Here is a 23,101-nt window from a genome sequence, read left to right as displayed (position 1 = left end):
GAATTCTGTTTCCTGCCAGGATCCTCACTGATAATACTCTGAAAGGCTATATACTTACTCTAATAATAACAACATTGTTACATACTTACTATGCGTTAGTACAATTGCAACATTTTTTACATGTACTATCTCATAACCTTCAACACCCCTAAAAGGTAGATACTATTATTATCCCTGTATTACTGATGAGGAAGTGGAGATATATGTGAAAAGTCAGTTGCTCAAAGTCACAAAGTAATCTCAGAAGCTGGATTCAATCTCAAGCATACTAGCTCTGGAGTCCCTGATCTTTTCTCATGTTTGAACTCTTAAGTAAATAAATGAGAGAGCCACTGCACTAAACCCTGTAGAAAGAAGACAAAAAAGTTCTTGTTTTAGGTGGGGCTTAGTTCATCCGATGCCAATGCCAATGTTAAGTCCTACAGTAGAGAATGTGCAAAGTGCATCAGAATGGAGTGAGCTCAAAGACAGACCATCAGTCTTGTGGGATGTCAAGGGGACAAGTGAAGTGTGGGGAGGAATCCAACAGTCAATGGGAAGGGGAGAAACAGCAGCCCATGCGATGGGACTGGGAATATGTGGGAGACAGAAGAGGCAGAACCAGGAGTTTGGAATCAGATTTTGGAGAGAGGTGGGATATCGAGTCTTGATCTTGAAGATGGTAGGGGAATAACAAGAAGGTGTCCCAAGCAGGGAAGTTGTGGACTTCTACGTAAGAAAGATCGCTTTTACATCTCTTTGGATAATGAATGGGTGGTGGCAAACAGGAGGAGGAGGAGGAGGATGGTGATCCTTTTGAGTCACTAGGCCTTGGTAGAAGAGTGGAGAGAGAAGAAATTGAAGTTGGCAGAGTTAGGAAGTGACAGGATGTGAAGTCTAAGGGAAAGAGGAATTCAGGGGGACTCCAATTTAGCCTTTGGAGTCTGTGTGATATTCTTCTGGTATCTTTAGAGGTCAGCCTGTTAAAGGAGAACTGACTTTTGAAAATAGCCACAACTCAAACCTGCTGGATAGGACAGGTAATAAAAGTAGATTGTACACACACACACACACACACACACACACACACACACAAGTAAAATAACTACACAAGTAGACATAACGCAAAAGTAAGAAAAGGGCAACACACAAGAGGTTTTTGTTTTTGTTTCTGGGTGGGGGGAGATAGAAGAAAGTGAATAAATGAGGTAAACTTAAAATGTTTTAAGATGTGATAGTATTTTACCAAAGTAGAGTTGCTCAAAAGTTAAGAAAAACTTTAGATGTCAGTGGAAGAAAAGGTTTTTAACAAACATACTACTTCATTCTAAACATTATAGTATCATCACATTCATCAAAAATCTTGTTGAATTCAATGTCAGAATAGAAAAAATTTAATTGTAAATTTCATAAAATTATCTGTTTTTCTTTTTAAAGTAAAAATTTAAATAATACCACTTCTTAATTTTAAAAACAGGCAATGTTTTCAATCATAAAATGGAATTAAATAATTATAAGTTATAATTTCTTGAGTAATAGAAGTATTTTTTGGACAGTTATGCTCTAACCTTAAGGATCTTGTTAAAATGCAGATGCCCAGGCCCCACAGCAGAGATTCTAACTCATGAGGCAGTTGAGGACCTGAATTTTGCATTTTTTTTTTTTTTACCATCACCCCCTTAAGCACTCTGAGACACATAGAACCTTAAACTAGGAAGGAAAATCAGGCAGGAAGAATTGTGTGATCATCCCATTTTTGTGCCAACTGCCAATTCTAGGCTGAACAGAAGCATATTGTATAGGCTCTTCAACAGCTTGGTTCCTTATCTTTTCATCAAAGTTGCATGTCTGCTCACTGGCAGAGAGCAGAACTGTAAACTTATTACTTTTGAATTTATTCCTGGAAGTTATCAGAAGCAAAATATTTGCCTTTTCATAGCAAATATATGCACCGAGACCCAATAATGTGAGTATGGAATGAAGAGAAAATGTTAGGGAATGGCCCCCAAGAGAAGGAAAGTGCTCTGTGTTGTGGTGGGTGCTGGGAGGTGGTACTCACAGAGATCGGAGGCCAGGCAATTGCTGAAAAGTGTTGACTTTAATTTCATAGATTTCATTATGTCGAAAGTCACTGAAATGACAGAATTCCGAAGACTGATTTCAAAGTTACAGATTTCAAAGATTACAAAGTTTTACAGAGGGATTACCTGTCACTATTAAGTAACATTTTTTTGTTTGTTTAAAAATGAACATTACAATTATGCACTTAAATAAGCTGCTCTCTTTCAAAACAGCTCAGTCCCTTGGGAAGATATAAACTCATATTGCAAACATGCCATCATCTTTACAAACACTTGAGGATGCCTCTCCTGGCCCTGCCCTCAGAGTTCTTCTTGTATTCTTTGAAAGTCTTCAGGAGTGTCAAATCTTTACCTTTTGAAAGATACATTTGCTTTATTTTTCTGTCTTAATCACTCCAAGGCTTTTAGAGAAAATTGCAAATGTGAAAGGGAGATGGTTAATATTGTTTTGGTGAAAGTGAAGTCTGACTATAAAGGCATTGGGCTGATTTTTTTTAGGAGATGTAATTAAATATTATAATTCTTTAATTGATTCAAATAATTTATTTAGGTCAAAAATGTTTCATGCTTAAGTAGCATCTGTGGCACTTCAACTATGACAAATATGGCATCTCCTATAAAGCTGGCAGTTGTGAAACAAACACAACAACAAACCCAAGTCCTCCTATATTAAAAAATAATAATAATAATACCAAATCATTGATGTATACATTTGGTTCTACTTGTAGAAGAAAAATTCCAAAGCTTAGACAACCCCAGTTCACAACTTCACAGAGGTGGGGTGTGGAGGCGGGGCGGGAAAGCAGATGTATAATAAATGCTGTGCTGATATTATAGTACAAAGCATCATAAAGTATTATGGTCTGTTTTCCAGTAAGTCTAGTCGCTGACAAGATCACACTTTATGTATGTAAGAAAAAATTTCGTGTCTTGCCAGTGAGCCACATAGTAAACCTGAGTTTGGTCTCTTTTTTTTTTGCCAGGTAACTTAGGGACTCTCATAGACGTACATTTTCTGAAGCTTTTGGCAGACTGAAAAACTGGGTAAATCTTCTAACAGGTTGTAAGACAGATCTCTGAAAAACAGAACATGTTACACATTAATTGTGAGGAAACATGCCTCTCTCTTCCTTTTCTCTCTATCTTATATCTAATATAAGATATTATATCCCCCCCACCATAGGCTGACCCTAGAAGCTTCCACAGCCCTGCCAGGCAGCAGGTAGTCATAGGCATTATTGGACTAAGTAATGGATTCCAATATTTACTGAAATGTAAATATTATAATTCTTTAATTGATTTAAATAATTTACTTATATTTCATGAGTGATGATCTACAATGTTCTAGCTATTATCTTACTGAAATGAGTACAAATTAAATAATCTATCTTTGAGAATCTCTATATCTCTCTAGCTAACAGAAATCATTGTTTTCTAATGAACTTAAAAACAAAACCCAACAATTCAAAACATAGCGCTAACTTTGAAATCAATCACTACAGGTGGGAGAGGGAAATCTAAGAAAGTCTTCAGCCAAAACACAACAAATTACAGAATAACAAAAACATCTGGACATATTTATAGTATAATATAGCTAATCTAAAACAAGCCATGGTAATTTGCAGAAAGTTAAAAAAAACTGGTAACATGGATAGATTTTTAAAAAACTTCTGATGTTTTAAAAGTTATTAGCTAATCAACTAACACATTTTATTGCCTGATTCTAATTCTTAAAACTAGATCACCAGTAAGCAACTGAAAAAATTCATGCTGTTTTCTAAGATACTTTAAAATTTCTCTATTTTTACAGTGGATCACTTTATCTTACATTTTCTGAGGAAATGGGGTTTAGATAGGAATAGAATTCAGTTATTAAACATAAATAGTTGAATAAAGGTATTTGCAGATGTATATTTATAGTTCATACTAGAAGTTTGAAAGATAACCCCCAAATTCCAAACAAACAAAACACACCAAAGCAAACAAAAAATTCCACATCTATGCAAAAATACACCTGATTAACAACGTAGTATGTATTTTTGAAAAGTAGTGAATGTATTAAAATGGACACATGTATTATCAAAGATGATGATAATTTGGATTACTCATCTGTATAGGCTGAAAAGGGGGCCAAGCCTTTCTTGTATACATTTTAGTAGAGGGTACATAAAATCTTCCATATAAAGACATTGCATTGCCTTCTATCTACCTTCTACTTGATAGTTTTCATAGCTAACATTGATTACGCACTTTTTATATAAAGGCTCCATGTTTATAGCTTTACTTGGATTATCTATTATGAAGGAGATACTATGATTATTGACATATAATAATGAAATGATTTACCTAAGATTACCAGCTAGTAAGTGGGGAAAGTCACATATAGCCTGAAGTGTGGGTCAAACAATTCCCAAGAGGGTGAAGGAACTTGGAGGCAAAACAACACATGTACAGTGAAATTTCCTCACGTCACAGGTACTCAGTGGACATTACAACCAAAGGAGGGGCTGTCTCAAACATACTTTCAAGTACATAAAATATCCTGTATAAAGGCCACGGACCTGGTTCTAGTCTCCACTTCTATTAATTCAACTTGGTTAATCTGCATTGGTGTCTTTCTCAGTTCTCTCCTTAAATAGGAAGACAACTGCTTTGCTGATCTTTCAGGGGTGTCGTAATGGGCAAATGACATTACAAGTTGAAGTGCTTTGAAAACAAGATATTGCATTAATGTATTTGGGTTCTTTGGGGTCTTTCAAAAAATATTTCAGAAAAATAGGTTCAGGAGTCTTTGCTCTTAATGAGTTTGCCAGTTGGCCTTTATTTCTACTCTTCTGTACCTGGCAGTTTAACATTCACTATGTGACATAGAGGAAACAGATGTAATTTAAACACCAGCTCCCTTCCTTTTAGTTACATTATGTGAAATATTAATCAGGTTATTGATCCAGATTCCTCAAGAAATGTTGTTAATTATATCTATTCAGGGTTTCACAAGCAGAATTCTAACATTGCCTCCCAAACTTCTACTACTTGGTGGATAGACACTTTCTCCTATTTATTCAAACTGACTGTATTTGAATTCAAATTCTGTTATTTTCTTGTAATGTGACTTTGCAATAACTCTGACATTCCTAATTCTCAGTTTTCTCATCTTGAGCTACACCTCATAAGGCATAAAGAAGGGGAGACTTGCTCTGTCTCCCTTCCTTCAGACATGAGTGCCTGATTCCAAGCCTACCATGTGGTGTTACTGTACTACCAGATCACTGAGCAACTGGGGTATCTACAGTTAATGCAGGACAGATGAGGCTGGACCTGAGGATTTTTCAGGAAGCAGGTTTATTTAAACTGCAGCAGTCCAGAGGGGCTCATGCCTGACAATCTCTGGGCCCTGAGTCTGGAAATTCTTTGAACTTCATACCCAGTGGGTGGGAACTTAACAATTACTCTTTGTCCCATGTTCTTAGGCTAGACAGAGGTTTTAAAACTTTTTACCAAGAAAATAGAGATAGTATCTTTAGCACAGCAACAAGCTCTCTTTGAGACAGACTCTACCACACCTTTTGTCTGCAAACCTGGCACTTACAAGAAAGAGGAAGCTTCAGACCACAATGCTGTCTGCAGAAATCCTGTTGACAAGTTTTGTAAAATCTTATTGACAAGAAGATAAGCTTATATGTTACAAATATGGTGAGGGTTTTTGGAAAAGCTTAACTATGGTAGGGTCTTTTGGGTGGGGGTACCTGGTCTGCTTCACAGTGACAGGGCAGCCTGGCGATGAGAGAAGGCAGAATCATGTGGCAGATATTCCCATTCTTCTACCTAGCAAATATAGTGCTGTGTGTTGTTCTGCAGCTAAGTAAAGCCTGTGGTAGAATTACAGGCATTGAACCATGATAGGTATCTACTATGTGAGAGCAGAGGCATGGCAAGGGACCAAGGTCTCCTCTACTAAGGCCCCAAAATGCTTAGGAGGAAGGTAGTAGAGTTGAGGGGGGCTGAGGGAGAAGGCTGAAAGTAGAAGGTCAAAACCAGGCTCTTCAAGTCCCTATAACTCAATTTTCATAAAACATAGAAAAGGAAGTGGGAAAAGTCCCAAGTCAATAGAATAACATAAGCAAGCTGTTTAATGATCAGGTGAAACATTAGAACACGGTACCCACAACTACACGAGAAGAATGTTTGGTCACCTTTACCAAGGTTTGTGTCAGTTTGAAAACTTAGTTTTTTATTTTGGCATTCGGCTTGGGCTGTTGATCCATTACGCTATTTTGTTCTGCTCTGCAAAACCTTTAGAGGAGGAAATGAAGTAATTTTGGCTTGTTTATATCCATTTTCTGAAAGGAACACATGCCAACTGGAACTCTCCTAGATGACTGTCGGCACTTGGAAACAAAAGGCACAAGGGTCATGGTAGAGAGCCTGGACCAAAGCAGCCAACGGAGGAGGACTGACCTCCTAGAGACCTGCAAGGAAATAACTTTCTCCCCTTTTAAAGGCTTATTAAAATAATGGCTACCATTTTACTCCTAAATGGAAGTTGTCTATTTACACAATGTTATCGCCTTACTGATACGCACAGCACTTGGAGATTAGGTAACTGATCACAGACGGTTTGAGGAAGAGATGAGATCTGTGCTCCAGTTAAAGTCCTGTTAAAACACAAACCAGACATTCACATATCACACAATGACATGTTTTGATTCACTGATGTTAAGGCTGATCAGGCATAAGGTCAGTGTATGTTCTGGCCAAAGTTAAGAGCCTACTCAAGTACTTACAGACTTTCCAGGTTGGCAGTTCCAGTTAAATCAGGAAATTCAGTTATTTGTGAGGCACCATTCAAAGTCCTAGAAGGAAAAATATGTAAGTGTTACTGGGAGAAGATTCCAGAAAGGAGCGGTTCTTATTGTCATTTTCAAAGCACTTCAACCTATAATACTCATTTGATCTTCACAGAAATCCTTGGAGACAGGAGAGAAACAGGTACTTGGAGCTGGGAATATAGTTCAGTTTAGCATGCATGAGGTTCTGGATTCAAGATCAGTACTATAAAAACAAAAACAAAACAAAACAAAACAACAAAAACAAAAACAAGACAAAAAACAGAAACAGATGCTTACAGTGTTCTTAGTTCAGGCAAATGTTGAAAAGCAGATCTCCCAACAAATTGGATGGGGTTGTCATAGAAATGTCTAAAAAAATGCAAACACCAATGTCTTAGAATATCTGTTTGAAATGAATATGTTTGAAATTTCAACAAGTACATGTATTTATGTAATTCTAATTATACTATATTACATAAAATTCCTGATTATTTGATTCCAGGAAAACCTCAAAAGTGTTTTGACTTATATTAGAGACATTTGGTAAGAAATCCATATTATATGAAATTTAAAATTTCTGACAGCAAGGCAGTTATAAATGATAGTTATTAAGCAAAAAAGCAAGTGAACTAACTGTAACTGTACTTAAAAACCTTCTCAGCCTCCAACACCTGTATAGCACCAACATATGAGTGGCAAAAAGGTAATTCAAAGTGTTGGTAATTGTACCATTAAAGAAAGATGTTTATATATCTATATCCACTGAAGGTTCTATTTGTGGGTTAAATATCATCATAACACAAGACTCTCTAAATTATATAAGAGAAAATGGGGTTTTTCTCAACATTAGAGTTTTCTCAAGTTAATTATTGCTTTAAAAGGTGAGACATTGGGGTTGAGGTTGTGGCTCAGCAGTAGAGCACATAGGAGGCCCTGGGTTCTATCCTCAGCACCACATTAAAATAAAGGTATTGTGTCCAACTAAAACTAGAAAATAATATTTTTAAAAAGGTGAAATATTATTAGAACTTAAAAAATAATTTTACAGATATTTTCAATGTTAATTGAAATATATTTGAACTGCCTGGTCAGTGGAGCCCCATATACTTAGTTGAGACAGCTTGTTAATTCAGTTAAATTCAACAAATATTTATTGATGTCTGCTATGTTCAAAGCATGAGGGTAGGCAATATGGGAATTGGAAGACTGATCTATTAAAGAAGCTCTCATTGGGTATCCACTATGCATGTAAGCATTATTCTAGATGGTGGATTTTTAAAGAGGCATGGCAAAATGTTCCTGCCCTACAAGATTTTGGAATCAGTTGGGATAAAACAAATAAATAATAGCATATTACTTTCCACTTGACAAAGCATTTCCATATAGGCACACATCAACTGAGCCATGCAGCAACTTTGATCCATAGCACACATTATTTTCTTCACTTTGGAGGAGAGAATTGAGGCTCAGATACTTCAGAAAGCTCATTACCTCCCATTTCCTCAATTTTCTAATTTGTTAAAAACAATGAAACATTAGCTGTATGCTTTGTGTTAAGAATTAAGAGTATGAATTGCCAAGATCATGTATGAATTGCCATGATCATTGTAATGTCATGTGTAGCTAATAAAAAATATTAAAAAAAAGAAAATTTAAAAGATAACAACAACAACAACAACAACAACAACAAAGAATTAAAAGAGCCAATGTTTGTTTAGTGTCTGGCAAAGTACCTGGGCTACAGTTGTTACCTAATACCTTAGTCTTCTTGTGTTCTACCCTCTAACCTCTTCTTTTCCCTTGAGATTAGGCAATCAGTAAGAGAAAGAGTAGAGCTCAAATATATGCTTTATGATTTAAAAATGGAATTTTCCTGGTAATGTCACATTGGCTTTTGATTATACTATATGCTATGTGGATGTAACTGTGTTTATATACACGTACAAATGTGAGTTCCCTGGGCAGGCATGAAGAAGAGGGTGTGGTAGGATTGTAACTGCAGAGGTGGCAGTGAGGACAGGACATGGGAAGCATGCACAGAGATGGGGGAGACCAAAGGGGCTGGCTGTGACAGGAGGTGGAAAAGGATGTGGGAGCAAGGAGAGCAAAGTTTCAGGGAGAAAGTGGCCACCACTATCAAATAATGGCTGAGATCTCTAATAACTACAGGGGCTGTTAGTCCTCTTCAGGAGCTATTAGCATATCAAAAGAGTGATTAAAAACTTCTGCCTCTCAAGGAAAGTGGAGCAAAGGCAATGCAATTTGCCAACCTCTTAATATGTAAATACCCTCTAATGAGGACTAAAGTTTATTGGTCAATACAATTTAAAACCCTTAGTTTACCCAGATATTGCCAGAACATTTCAGAGATGATGAATGCTCTGTTTTGTTTGTTAGTTCAAAATATTTTTTTCTAGTTGTCAGGGTTAATTGGGGCTCCAGATCACTTGTGACAAATGCCACATGGTTCCAGAAAGCCTCTTGATCTAGTTGGCTCAGGATGAACATCTGCCAAGAAGTGCCCCTAGAGTCTATGTTCAACAGTTGTCCTTCCTTTTCTGTGTTTGAGATTCCTCACCAATGACCCTGGGCCAATACCATGCCCCAAACATGCTTGGACAGGTGTCTTTTAACTAAGAGTAGTCTAACTTTGGTTATCTCTTTATATTTCTAGTCTAATATCTCTTTATATTTCTAGTCTAATAATATACTAGTACATTTTCATCTTCCTATATGTAATCAATTGTCTGTGCTAAATGTGAAGCATAAAACTAGTTATGCTTTGTAATTGTAACCTTATTTTATTCTTGTACAGCATATAAATCTTTATACACACCTTTCTAGAACATATGCACCTTTCTAGAATTATACCTTTGTTGTTCTAACTGTGACTCAATGCTTGGGCTTGATAATGAGTAGACTTAGCATAAAACACTGCCCCTCCACCCCACACCAACTTAGGCTGGAGTCTACTGCTTGCCAAGTCCCATTTTCCCATTATAATTTTCATATGATAATTTATTTATTCTTTATTTTTTTAAGGTTAAATATTTCTTTTTTTAATTTTTAAATTTTTTTCTTTTAGATACACATGACAGTAGAGTGTATTTTGACATATTATACATGCATGGAGTATAACTTGATCTAATTTGGATTCCAATCTTGTGGTTGTACATAATGTGGAGTTTCAATGGTCATGTATTCATATATGAGCATAGGAAAAGTTATGTCCAGTTCATTCTACTTCCTCTCCTAATCCCATTCCCCTTCCTTCCCTTTATTCCCCTTTGTTCAATCCAATGAACTTATATTACCCCCAACCTTTATATTGTGTGTTAGCATCTACAGAACATTCAGCCTTTGTTTTTTTGGGGACTGGCTTATTTCACTTAGCGTGATAGTCTCCAGTTTCATCCATTTACCAGCAAATGCCATAATTTCATTCTTTCTGTGGCTGAGTAATATTCCATTGTGTATATATACCACATTTTTCTTTATCCATCTGTTGAAGGGCACCTAGGTTGGTTCCATAGCTTTGCTATTGTTAATTAAGCTGCTACAAATATTGATGTGGCTGAGTCACTGCAGTATGCTGATTTGGGTATATACCAAGGAATAGCATAACTGGGTCAAATGGTGGTGCATATGATCATTTATATTTCTAGTATGTTTGGGTTGAAGTCCTGGATGACTATGTGGCCTTAACAATGATGCAGTAAAGATCAGTTTTATTCCTTAGAAAAAAGAGATATCCAAAAGCATTTATAAGATCGTGAAATGTGATAGGCATCAGAAGCATCCAAGCAAAATGCAATGTACATCACAGATCTTAAAAAAAAATTATTATTTCAGTATTCAGCTGAAACCTGACAAGACGTCTCCAGATACACTTTTCTGTATAGATTATTACATCAGCTGAGACAAAACACAGGCAAACAAAGGACAGTACATCATATTTAAAAGTACTATATATACTATATTTCAATATGGACAAACCCAAAAGCACCATGGTTACTTACATTGTAATAAGAGAAGGGTTGCCTACAAATGCCTTCTCAGGTATTGACCTGATATTGTTGCTATGAAATCCTCTAGAAAAAGAGGGGGAAAAAACCAGCTTATAGAAAATCATGTGTGGGGTAAAATTATTTAATAACTCCCCTCACTCCCACCATGGTAATAATCATCACTTTCAATAGCCAGAGGACAAACTTAAATTCCTTTCTGAGGCTTGAAACTTATGGACACTTATTTATTCTTTAGGAGAAAAAGAAATCATGTGCCTTGTCTTGAAAGAGGAAGAGAGATTCTGAAAAAACTTTTTTTTTAATGGAAACTTACAAGCTCATATTAGAAAAAGAAAATCCACCTGTTAATATCCAAATAGAGTGCCATTGTATAGCAGCCTGAGGAGTGGGAACTATCTTTGGAGAGAGGATTAGGATCACTCCTCCTGACCCCATTTGAAGTTAGGAGAAGAGAAAATTGACTTAAGCTGCAGTGAAGTAGAGATTTAAGTAATCTTCTTATGAGGACAAAATTTCCTGACCTGAAAAAAGGTGCCCCGGCTCAGTGAGTTTGTAATAAATAAAAATGGCTTCTCATCTATGGGTGCTAAGGTTGCCTGCATGGCAGAGGGACAGAGTCAGTGATCTCTGGGTCTTCATGGGCCTGTGCTGGTCAGAGGTGAGTGGCAGTACAGACAAGGCTGCCTGGCTGAGCTGCACGTGGGGTTTCCTGAGGCAACTGCTGAGGGGCTGTTTCTTTCCTTCCTTCCTTCCTTTCTTTCTTTCTTTCTTTCTTTCTTCTTTTTTCTTTTTTTGGCTGTTTCTTATAAATAAGCTCCTATCTACCTTCTCTGACTGTGTATCTTATTTCTCACTGCCAGGATAATAAGGTTCTACATTTGCTTAGAATATTATTTATATAAGCTATTCATCTTTTTAGGTATGAAGAAAAGTTAATTTTATATCATCTAAAAGCATATATATATATATATATATATATATATATACACACACACTAATGACTGAAAGTTAGCTTTCTTTTCATAAAACTGTTTTTTAAATGAGATGAAGTTCATGCAGCATTTAAGGAAAAAATGTATATGATGAAATGTATGTGAAAGCACCTAGCATTATACAAGACATATGCTATTTTATATATTCAGTTTTATACTCATGCAACCTAGAAATGTTTGGATTCTTAGAAATGCTCAGCAAATAACTGCATTCTACTACAAATTTACAATATGTATTATATTATATGCTATAATACAATATACTATATTGAATGTATATAAATATGTATGGCTTAGGAAAAGAAAAAAGAGTAGGGCTTAGAGATATTCCAGTATACTTAACCACTATTTACATAAACTTCAAAAATTTTCCAGGAAGTCATATTATGTACAAGAACCATGTATATTTTAAAAATAAATTCACGATGAACAAAATTCTTCTACTAAAACTTTCCCAAATACTCACAGTTCTTTAAGGTTGGAGAGGGTCCTGATTGCAGTGGGGAATTCATCAAGGTTATTGTAATTTAAATCTCTGAAAATGAATAAATAATACTTTGTTTTTCATTTCAAAACTCACAGCAACTATATTTCACAAGGTAAGTTAACATGTTGTTCCAATGGACTCATATCACTGGTGAAAGTCCTCATTTCTTCTCTTTATAAAGAGGGTTTTCTTAGCTTGCAGACCACAGATTCCACAGGCATCTGCATTTAAATGGTCATTACACTGATTAAGAGAAATTTCAGAATCTAAGCTCAACAGTCTAAGTCATTGAAAACAGGAAGAAACGTGCAGCAGTGGCATTAGCTTGGCATGTTGACTGCAGGCTGATGGAGCTCTTCATCTGAGCCTGGCTCTCTACATTGGCAGCTTCTATTTGTACTCAGGCTTCTGGATGGCCTCCCCTTTCTTGTTCCCTCCCCTTCTTGGGGACAAGATGCCTTGGAGGGTTGCTTTATTCCTGACTCCTGAGGAATGCCTGCATCTCTCTCAGCCTGAAGTCCTGGATGGGACCTGATTCTAGAGAGGTTTATGAGATACAGATATTGGGAAGAGGAACATCTAGTCCAGAATTTCCTTAGAGTCACAAATGATCCAAATCAGAAGCATGTTGTTTTCACTGGTCTGTGAGGCAAAGCTCTATATTATTCCTCACACAGAGAGATGGAAAGGACAGACCATCTCAAGTCATTAATTTCTCTATCTGTTATGACACAAATGGCTTTTCAATTCCATTACTCACGAGTGCTTTATGGACTCACTCCACCTTATACCTACATCTTCGTATGAAAAAGTAATTGCCTCCTGGTCTCTGGGAATGGCAGATTTCCCAGATGACACAGAAACCTTTTGGTCAGGCAATCAGATGTGGTTAGATCTTCCTCTGTGGAGAAGAATTGCTATTTAATTTTAAGAGAAGGATAATTTGGCTGAGTTAAACATGAATCAAGATTCCTACTTGTCTGGCACAAACCATCCTTAAGCTATACTGCATGCAGGAAACTCATGTCTTTTGTGGACATAAATTTTCTTCCTGTTTGTAAATCTCTCCAGATGCTCTCTTTTGATTAAACAAGGATTGGGCCCTTATAAATTACTTGGATTTCTAGTAAGGGAAAGGAAGAGGTTGGAATAACCAATTTACTGATCCTCTGTAGCCCTGGGCAAGAAGGAGGAGTCAATAAGACCTGTACAAATTTTGTCCTAAAATGTTTTGTTTTATGGTGTTATATGTAAATGCGGGTTTTCACCCAGGATTGAGGAAAAAGAAAAACCATGCAAATACTCATCAAAGACCATGTTTTGTTTGTTTGTTTGTTTGTTTTTTCTATTGACCTGTTGAAAGGACTGGAAGGTGTTTTCCATTGTTAAGATCCCCAGCTCAATCCTGTGTAGAGAAGAAAGAAGTTCTAAATTTTCCTAGCAGCTGATAGGAAATGCTCATCTATGCTATTAAGTTGACATCAAGGTCCTGCCTGAACAAGTCTATCTTTGACATTTACAAGGAAACAGAGTGATTTAAGTAACCCTGTTAGAGCTCACTGGCTATAAAAAGACCAATAACAAATGGTTCTTCAGGAAATTAGTGGACACAGACCTGGTTAGAAGCTAAATTGAGCATGTGCAAATTGGTAAGCTTTGTATGCAAATGAAAAATGGGCCCCAAGGCCATGGGAGACTTTGTCACCTCCTCCTGCATTCCTGGTCAGAGCCAGCGTAGTAGATTCAGTGGCCCTGGGTGGTTTAATACACTTGAATATGGAAATGTGGAGATGCAGATGAGCCCATGTCTACAGCCACCTTCCTTTCCCAGCACACTCAGGATCCTCACCCTCATTAAACTTCTCCCACTCAACAGGGCAATAAAGAGCAGTTCCTCTCTTGGGAAAAGGCTGGGACCCTTGTGTGACCTGTGAGAGCCTCTACCTTGACTTTGGGAAAGGGTCTAGGTCATGTTCAGCTGGCCAGACTCATTTTTATTATAGGTACCAACAACGAACTGAATTTTGGACCTATTCTTTGGAAGTAGTATCTAGAGGTAAACATGAAGTTTAGATCAAAGAAGGAAGCAAGTCCCTGTTATGCTACTGACTACACATGTAATGTTGGTAAAATAACTTACCCTCATTAAATAGGATGCCATCCTAAGGTAGGATGAAATGGCTACGTGCATAGGATGTTTGTAAAAATTATTGGGATGATGTATGCCAAGGGTTCAATGTGATAGTTGATTATAGATATAGTGAGATAAATGGTAACTATCACTACTTTGCAGTTCTTGGAATTGCTTTAACATGAATCCTGTTTCTTATTGAAATGCCTGTTCATCTTGGATTGGAAACTCAGGCATTCGCCTAGTCTATATCCACTCATCAGTAGGGAAGACCAAACTCCTGAATAGTGAGCCTGAGAGACAATACAGAATTGATCTTTGAAAGAGAATACACATTCCTAAGCAAACAGTCACTGCTCAGTAGAGAACATCTCATTTAATTTATAATTATTCTAATTAATTTATCACTCTCATTAGATTAAAATAAAATCTCACTTTTATTGTTTAGCTCTGCAGGGTGTGTGTGTGTGTGTGTGTATGTGTGTGTGTGTGTGTGTGTGTGTGTGTGAGAGAGAGAGAGAGAGAGAGAGAGAGAGAGAGAGAGAGAGAGAGAGAAACTCTCCAATGTAGATATCTGTTTAAAGCTCAGGCAATTAACCAAACCAAACAGCAAGTTGGCTTCAAGGCTATTTTGATTCTTTCAGAATATTCATGAAAACACTGAAAAAAGGGAAACAAATAAAGGTCAACTCACAAAGTCTCTAGGCTGTGGAGCCCATCAAAGCATTTCTTTCCCAGGGAGTGAATTCTATTGTTATGGAGATGCCTGCAGGAGAACGTTATAGACAGTCAGGAAGGCACACTGCACATGGAAAATTTAGGCACATTTGGATTGCTTAAATCCAAAGAAACTTATGCTGAAGAATGCTCTAATTATGAGAAATGAACATTGTAAAAAAAAAAAAAAGTCTACATGCCCTATTTGCTTATAAAGAATTTAAAAGACAATCACAGTTTTACTGTTTGGGTTTGACATCTCATATAATAATATGAGCAACATGATCTATATTTGTAAGATCAGGTTTTTCAGTTTTATTGATTTAGTTTGTTTACTACAGCTTTGAGCTAGAGAATGTGAAGCAGAGATACCGATCATCATTGACAAGTGGAGGACAAAGGGAAGGTCATAGGTGTACTAAGCACATCATATTGAAGCTGAAGGCTTATAGTGGCTACATTCCCAGGGTTGGGCCACAGGTCAACAGGAAACCACGATTTCGGTCACAGGGAATGATTTTTCGGCTGCCCAAGAAGATTAGTTATCTTGACACAGTATTAATGTGCATAATTATCACTTTCGGCTCAATTGGGGTAAGTCAGGTCAGAGCCAATGAGAACAGCTGTGTATACAGCTGAAAACTGGACCAACTCCCAAAGGGATTTTGGAAAATGGGTTTAAGGGGGATATGGTGAAAAAGAATAGCTGAATCTCTGTAAATCCATCCCCTCTAGTGGAGAAAAAAAAATTTAAAGCAGCTTCTGGTGGGTGAGTAGCATCACTTTAATATCTGGAATTCAGTATGAATATTTGTTAACATTCCCTCAATTTCTTTTTCTTTAAACTAAGATCTTTATTCTAATAAGTAAGTTTTGGTTTTACAGGAGACCAATGCAACACTTGCTGAGGATCTTCTATGTGTGATAGATGAGGAAGGGGATTGAGGAGAAACTAAAAAGATGGGTAAGATGTTGACCAGCTCTCAAAGAATACACTAAGTGGAAGAGATGAACATGTAATCAAGTTGTTAACAAAGGTGGCAGGGATGGGGTGTTGGTGGTGGTGGTTGGGGGTGGGGTGTTGGTGGTGGTGGTTGGGGGTGGGGTGGTGGTGGTATTGTGGTTGGTGGTGGGGGATTGAAGGTTATGGTGAGTCAGTGGGCAGCATGGAGCAAAAGGAGATTGGTGCAGACCTTCCTCAGAGGAAGTGTTAACACTCAAGAGTGTTATGGTTTGGATCTTGAGTGTTCCCTGTGGCATTCCTGGGAGGTGGTGCAACCTTTAGGAGGGAAGTTGGTAATTGGGGAAGTGCCCTTGGAGGGGATATTGGGACCTAGTCCTCCCAGCTGGCATAAAGTGAGCAGCTTTGCCCCACCACACACTGCCTACTATGATGATCTGCCATCTTGCCACAAGTCCTCCACAAAGCAACAGGACCAAATGGCCATGGATCAAAACCTCTGAAACCATGAGCCAAAATAAACTTTTTCCTCCATTCAGTGTTTTGTCTCAAGTATTTTGTTACAGTGAGGGAAAGCTCACTAATACACTAAAGCCAATTGATTTCAGAGCCTTTTGAGCAGTAGTTGTTTTCCTGTCTCAACATTGATTGGCTACTCTATTATACATGAGGGGGATACTGCTTCACCCTTAAAGGAGACTGATTATTTTTCTAACATTACTTATTCAAGAATCATTTTGATATACTAAAGTAATGAAATCTAGACCTAACAGAAAAAAGCTGTACAAATGCATAACTTGCTGTCAGGTGATGATTCTTCTTTCTCTTTCCTTGACTCAAGAAGTATTTAATAGATAGTATTAATATTACTGATACATATTATAAAATAATAAGGCATCTTTCAGTTTGACCTGAGCTCTCAACTATTATAAAAAATGAGGACTTTTAAACAAATAACTTTGGTTACTGTACTAACTGTATAGTGCTGTGATTTCTTGTTCAATATACAATGGGTTCCACTAAAGCAGAGGTCATAACTTATTATTTTTGCATGCCTAGCAGTTCTTGGCACTTATCAGGTGCTTGATAAATGTTATTGAAGTCATTTACACAATTAGAACATTTGTAACTCATTTTGGGGAGAGGAGCAGGGAGTTGTCCTCCCATAAAATGTGTCCATTCAAGTTTTGAAGGACCAGCATTTTAAGGCCAAGGTCTAGAGTGAATTTAGAAACTGTTAGAAGAGAGAGAAAAATCAATAAAACTTACAGAACTACCAAGCTGGAGAGGTTTACAAATGCATAGTCTGGTATGTAGTGTATTTTGTTCAGGGCCAAGGTCATGGCTTGCAATGCTGATAAACTTCTGAAAGCCTGGACAGGGATTTCTGTCAGGGCATTGTCATCTAGCCAGAGGTGCCTCAGGGAATGCAGGCCACTGAAACAGCTGGGTGGCACGTAGCTGATGTGGTTGGCATCTAGACGCCTGTGGAAGAGAGCGAATGAGAATGGAAAAGAGAGCAAGCACCACGCAGAAGCTGGACTTTGCACGAAATCCCTGCATGTACCCATCAACTAGAGTGAAAGAGCTGAGATACTCAGGGTCCCTGACATCTGTACCATTTTCCTCAACTGATGGATTCTCCCTTTAGCTCACGAACCAGTGTTTCTTAGGAACCAGTGTTTCTTAGGCCTCCTGGCTCTAAAACTCCATGGTATTTCTTCCAGGCTTGTGGGTAATGTGGCCTCCCCAAGGTATACAGTTTCAGTATGATGATCTTCAGCTTTCCCCTCTGACTATAGGTGACAGATAGTCACATTCCCTTCTCTCTTCCACCCCAAGCCAAATGAATGCCTGTATATTCCTGGGCCGTTTTGAACATATTTAACATTTGAATCTACTAGTTTGTTCTTTAAGCTTGAGAAAATATTATTTCAGTATTTGACAGAATTCAGTAATTTTTAAAGGCCTTTAGGCCTGGATAAGGAGAGGCGGCCCTTCCCTTTTTCTTGGTGCTATGTTGAAGAGCCTAAAAACTCCTGGCTTTTCTGCTCATCCTAATCATTTGCCTTGGGTGATGTTTGTTTCTCTGACATTATAAACTAATAATAAAATTGACAATTTTCCAGATCTTGTTTCCTTTTTCCACACTCCAGTATTTTTTTTCTTTTTTAAAGTGGGGAACTACATCTAAAAATAGGTCTGGATAATGAGCTGTTAGAACTTCAGAGCCAGCAGAGGGAGTGCAATACATTTATTTTACCCTGATCCAATATAAATTGTGGCTGTAATTAAAATGCCTTCACTTTTCTCATAGAATTGACAACACTCATGTAGTTTGAAATTTTCTTTGAGACACATGAACAATAGAATCAGCATCACTCAGCTATGCTTCCAATGACCCTCGCTCATTTTTCTTTTCAATCTGTTTTTAAGAATCACACGTTTGCATTTTCAAAGCTAGGATTAAAGAAAAAATTAGGAAGAGTTGCATTTTAAGCAGTCCATGTATTAGGGAGGATTAGAAAATCACGAGAGGATTTTGAAAAATGTTTTCGGAAGCATTTAAGACTAAACAGATGCAGGAAGCACACCAGGATCACAAAATAATCTCCTGCAAACCAAATTTAAACAGTTTAGAAATAGAATTCTCTGTGGTAGTGAACTGATCTCTCTGGAAAATGGCTTCCTCACTTTTGGTCACATAATGTCATTCTAATTGTCCTCTCTGGTTCTTATGTCTACCAACTGAATGGAAAAAAGTGACACCTTAAAGACCCTGGGCCAAGTTTTGGTTATAAATGAGATAAGGGAACTTGGAACGAATTTGAAGAGTTGGGTGTTGTCACCCACAGACACTTAAGTTTCCAACAGACTAACCATCATCATAGACAGCAAAAAGCTTCCCGACATCTCATGGTTCTGTTGACAAATGAAACTGGAAATGTTTAGGAAAACTCAACACCATCTCTCCTTGTTTCTCCAGCCACAACTTGCTCAACCCATGTTCAAGTTAGGGAAGGAGGAGGTGATTGCTTTTGACTAGAGGAAAAGCACATATGCAAACTCTCCTTAACTACTGCAGGGACTAAAGACTAGGGACTTTATAATACAGTCTGAGCCTCTGAGTTTCAGTTGACATATTGTCTGATTATTGCCTGTTGATTGTACATTGAAACTATAAGTGGCTCCTAAAAGCCTTGAAAATGACCAATCTCACAGTTCAGTGTAGATGTTAGAGTATATTAATAGAAAAGGCATCGAGTCAGAGGCTTGTCTTTTAGATATTTTAAATGGCTACTGATGTGAGGTGGTCCTAGTATTAGTTCCCTATACTAATAAGTGCATTTCTCTGGACAGCTATCTTTTATGAATCACTTTGTCTTCCTCAGAAAAAAGGATGGAATCCGACCTCCACACTATTATCTCATACAAATTGATTGTTGGAAATAAAATAAGTCAGAGCAATTGTTCAGAGTCCTAACACTCCAAAAACTAAGACCCCAGACCTAATAATCCATAGCACAGACTTTCAGGCATCCTGAATGCAGCATTTCCACTACACAGTTTCTTCATTTAAGAAGCTCTCAATAGATAGTACTTAAAAATGAAGTGTTTCAGAACCTATGGCCACCTGGCCTCTATGGTTCCAACCTAATTTAGTGTGTTGTACACTGTTCACACTAAAAGCCATTATTTGATGTCATTTTCCCCTCCCAGTTTTTTTTAAATATGCTTTTAGTCGTAGATGGACACAATACCTTTATTTTATTTATTTATTTTTATGCGGTGCTGAGGCTCGATCCCAGTTTCCCATACATGTGAGGCAAGTGCACTGCCACTGAGCCACAACCCCAGCCCATCCCCTCCTAGTTTTATAATGGTATAATTGACAAATAAAAATGTATATACTTATGTACAATGTTATGTTTTGCTATATGTTTACATTGTAAAATGATTAAATCAAACTAATTAATATCCCTCCCATATTTACCATTTTTTTGTGGTGGGAATATTTAGGGTCTAATCTGTTAGCAATTTTCAAATACACAATGCAGTACTATTAATTATAATTACCATACTCTACAATGATTGCCAGAACTTATTCATGCTACGTGAGACTTGCTACTTTTGAAGCAACATCTCCCCGTTCTCCCTCTCAACCCTGTAGACCCTTGGTAGCCACCATTCTAGTCTCTTCTTCTATGTCTGAATTAATCTTGACAGAATATCCCAAGTCTGAAATGGAGTATGGAATTAATTATCCAGCTATTGTACAGGTGGTTCTTATGGAACAAGGTTAAGACTGTGGGCAAAGCAGCTGGCAGGGCACAAGTTGTGCCTATTCAGTGAGTAAACAAAAGGCTTATATTGTGTCACTCTGGTCTTTTTCAGGCAGCTGAACATTTTCTATTCATATGCTTGGAAAATGCAATATTTAAGCAGTGAAGTTTAAGATAAGCATCACTATACAGTACAAGAAAACACACACATATAAAATATGGCTCAATTATATACTTATTATCTATCAGGAGCAACCGAGTGACATTATACTTCCACTTTTTAAATGCTTCATTATTATTTCTATTTTGTGCAAGTCAAAAGGAGTGTGTGTGTGTGTGTGTGTGTGTGCGCACGCGCGCACGAGTGCAGGCAGCTTAATATCTGTGAATTAGTGCAGAGATTTGGGCATGGAAGTCCCAGGATCAAGTCATTATAGTAGCTGGAACCATGAATAAGTCAATAGACCACAGCTTTAGCATCTATAAAATGGGGATAACTTCTCTCTTTCTTACAGTGTTTCTTTCTGATTAAAGGAGACAATACAATAGGACTTATATAAAAGACTTATACAACTTAATTATTTTAAGTTATTATTATCTGAAGTTGGGTAAAAATTGTGTTTTTTGTCTTTGACCATTGAGCCATAGGGAAAAAAAAAGTAAAGTCAATTTTTATTCAGACAAATGTTGACTAAAGTAAGTGCTAGATTGTCAGTGAATTTCAGGTCTGAGAAAAGCAGGCTGTTTCATTTCTCATAACAGAACTGGTCAAGAGGTGTCTGCAATTAGGTATAATAAATGACTCCTTTTTTTCAGCCTTTAGTGTTATTGTCATGTTGTGTACCCGTATTATTGTCACATTGTGTACCTGTCTAACATACACACACATATTCCCATTACACAATAGGGAAAAATGTTGTGGTTCTGTTATGTTACTGACTATAACATCTTTCTTCTTAAGTCAAAGGAGAAGTGGCAACATGTGAGAGATGGTATGTTCTCAGAGAAAGTTCCTAGCAATGATCTTAACATTTATGCATTCATCAAAATGTGACAGGCAGCACAAAACCCAAACGCCCATTAGTCAGAGCAAAGTAAAACACTGAAAAAACAGTGTGAGAGGCTTCACCTTCAATTCAGACAAATAAAACTTCTTAATTATTATCTTGAAAAACAATGTGAAAAGTGATCACTATATGGGAAATGGCACCCCATTTATACTGCTTAAGGAACCACAGTGAAATCATAAAACAAAATTTCGGCTACTTCCTATGTCATCTACAACCACCTATGTAATGGGCATATGGTAAACTAGACTGCATTCTACAAGTGATAGACTTTATAATCTAAGGAAAAATCTTCAGATTTTGGGGGTGGTACCACTTTTTTCCCACTCTAAAAAAGTTTTTTTTATTCTTACTGTAGTTCAATTTTTTGCAATTCCATATTCTCTATCGGAGATTGTCATTTTTTCATTTTGTCATGTGAACTAGCAGAACTGTTGCTTCTTTCCTCATCAAATGTCCCTTAATATGCATGTTCAGCAGCTACACTGCATGTTTTGTTGACTGTTATAGCAAGCTCCATCACAGAGAAAAAGACGTGCTCATATTCTGTGTAGGCCAGCATAGGGGCAATGGAGACCCCAAAGACTAAAATAGTGTGAGAGAAACATGACATCATCTGGTGCAAGAACAGAATTCTGATGAGTCTTTGTAAAGTTACTTAGAGGGCTACCACTGGTGAGAAATGGCTTTGTTATGACCTTTGGGCTTATGTTGAAATAACTCAGTTCTCTGCCTAAGGGATTTTGCTGCTCCAGTTGCTTGGCCAAGGGCACAGTCTCTCATGGGACTTGGGTTGCTTTCTTCACCTCAGGGACCTGGCCTTGGCAATCCAGTTTACTTCAACAGGCTTTAAGAACTCCAAAGTTAAGTGCTTGGAGTCTGGATAATGTCAATCCCAGAAGGCTTCTGGGCTACCAGCCTATGAGAAATGTCCCACCCTATCCAAGAAATCTTCAGTGTTTGCATAAGATGTTTCTTTCTCTGGAGTGGGGGTATCATACTGACTCCTGACCAGACACCCTAAGAATAGCTGTGTGGAAAGCTCATCATGATAGATAGCAATGGGCAGGAGGGACTAATAGGGGAGCAAATGGTCAAAGCAATTGCAGTGATCAAGGTGAGAAAGATGAATGCCTGGAAGTAATGTGGGAATGGAGAGGAAGGGCCTAATTTGAGGGATGTTGAATAACTTGACTTGATAGAACTTGGTGACTCACCAGGTGTGACCAGAGAGGGAGGAAAAAAAAAAAAAGCTCTGTGACTTACTTCTGGCCTGGGCAACTGGGAAGATGATGACTATGCAAGATCAGGGAAGAATACTACTCAGTATTATGTGCAATAAAAATAAAACAGTGAATTTAAGTTTTGTGCATGCCATTCTGGAATATCAATGTGTTTTACGTGGCAAAGAGCTGGGAGACGATGGCAAAAATTTAATCTTTTATGTGTAGGCAATGGCAAAAAAAAAAAAAAAAGCTCATTTTCTTTCTGTTTAAAGTCTTTGTTCTTAAGATTTATACATAAGGGGTTAACTGTGGAAATTTCC

At 37.4% G+C, this 23,101-nt stretch overlaps 1 protein-coding gene across 3 annotated transcripts in view; it reads right to left on the bottom strand.

Moving 5' to 3' along the window:
* Nucleotides 1-23,101, bottom strand: part of LGR5 (leucine rich repeat containing G protein-coupled receptor 5) — a 119,479-nt gene that overhangs the window by 8,694 nt on the left and 87,684 nt on the right. The window contains exons 5-13 of one of the 3 annotated variants that reach the window (XM_081311445.1): nt 17,475-17,690; nt 15,222-15,293; nt 12,376-12,444; nt 10,909-10,980; nt 7,187-7,258; nt 6,845-6,913; nt 6,644-6,715; nt 3,071-3,136; nt 2,039-2,110 (exon numbers count right to left, since the gene is read on the bottom strand). In XM_081311445.1, coding sequence (XP_081167571.1) covers nt 2,039-2,110; nt 3,071-3,136; nt 6,644-6,715; nt 6,845-6,913; nt 7,187-7,258; nt 10,909-10,980; nt 12,376-12,444; nt 15,222-15,293; nt 17,475-17,690 — 780 coding nt within the window. The remainder of the gene's footprint in view (nt 1-2,038; nt 2,111-3,070; nt 3,137-6,643; nt 6,716-6,844; nt 6,914-7,186; nt 7,259-10,908; nt 10,981-12,375; nt 12,445-15,221; nt 15,294-17,474; nt 17,691-23,101) is intronic. The other 2 variants (XM_081311446.1, XM_081311447.1) reach the window with 2 other exon arrangements.

Source organism: Spermophilus citellus (assembly GCF_964194105.1).
Source record: "Spermophilus citellus genome assembly, chromosome: 10".
Classification (NCBI taxonomy): domain Eukaryota; kingdom Metazoa; phylum Chordata; class Mammalia; order Rodentia; family Sciuridae; genus Spermophilus; species Spermophilus citellus.
The sequence above is the reverse complement of the archived record's forward strand: the minus strand, read 5'-3'. Positions and strand labels throughout refer to the sequence as shown.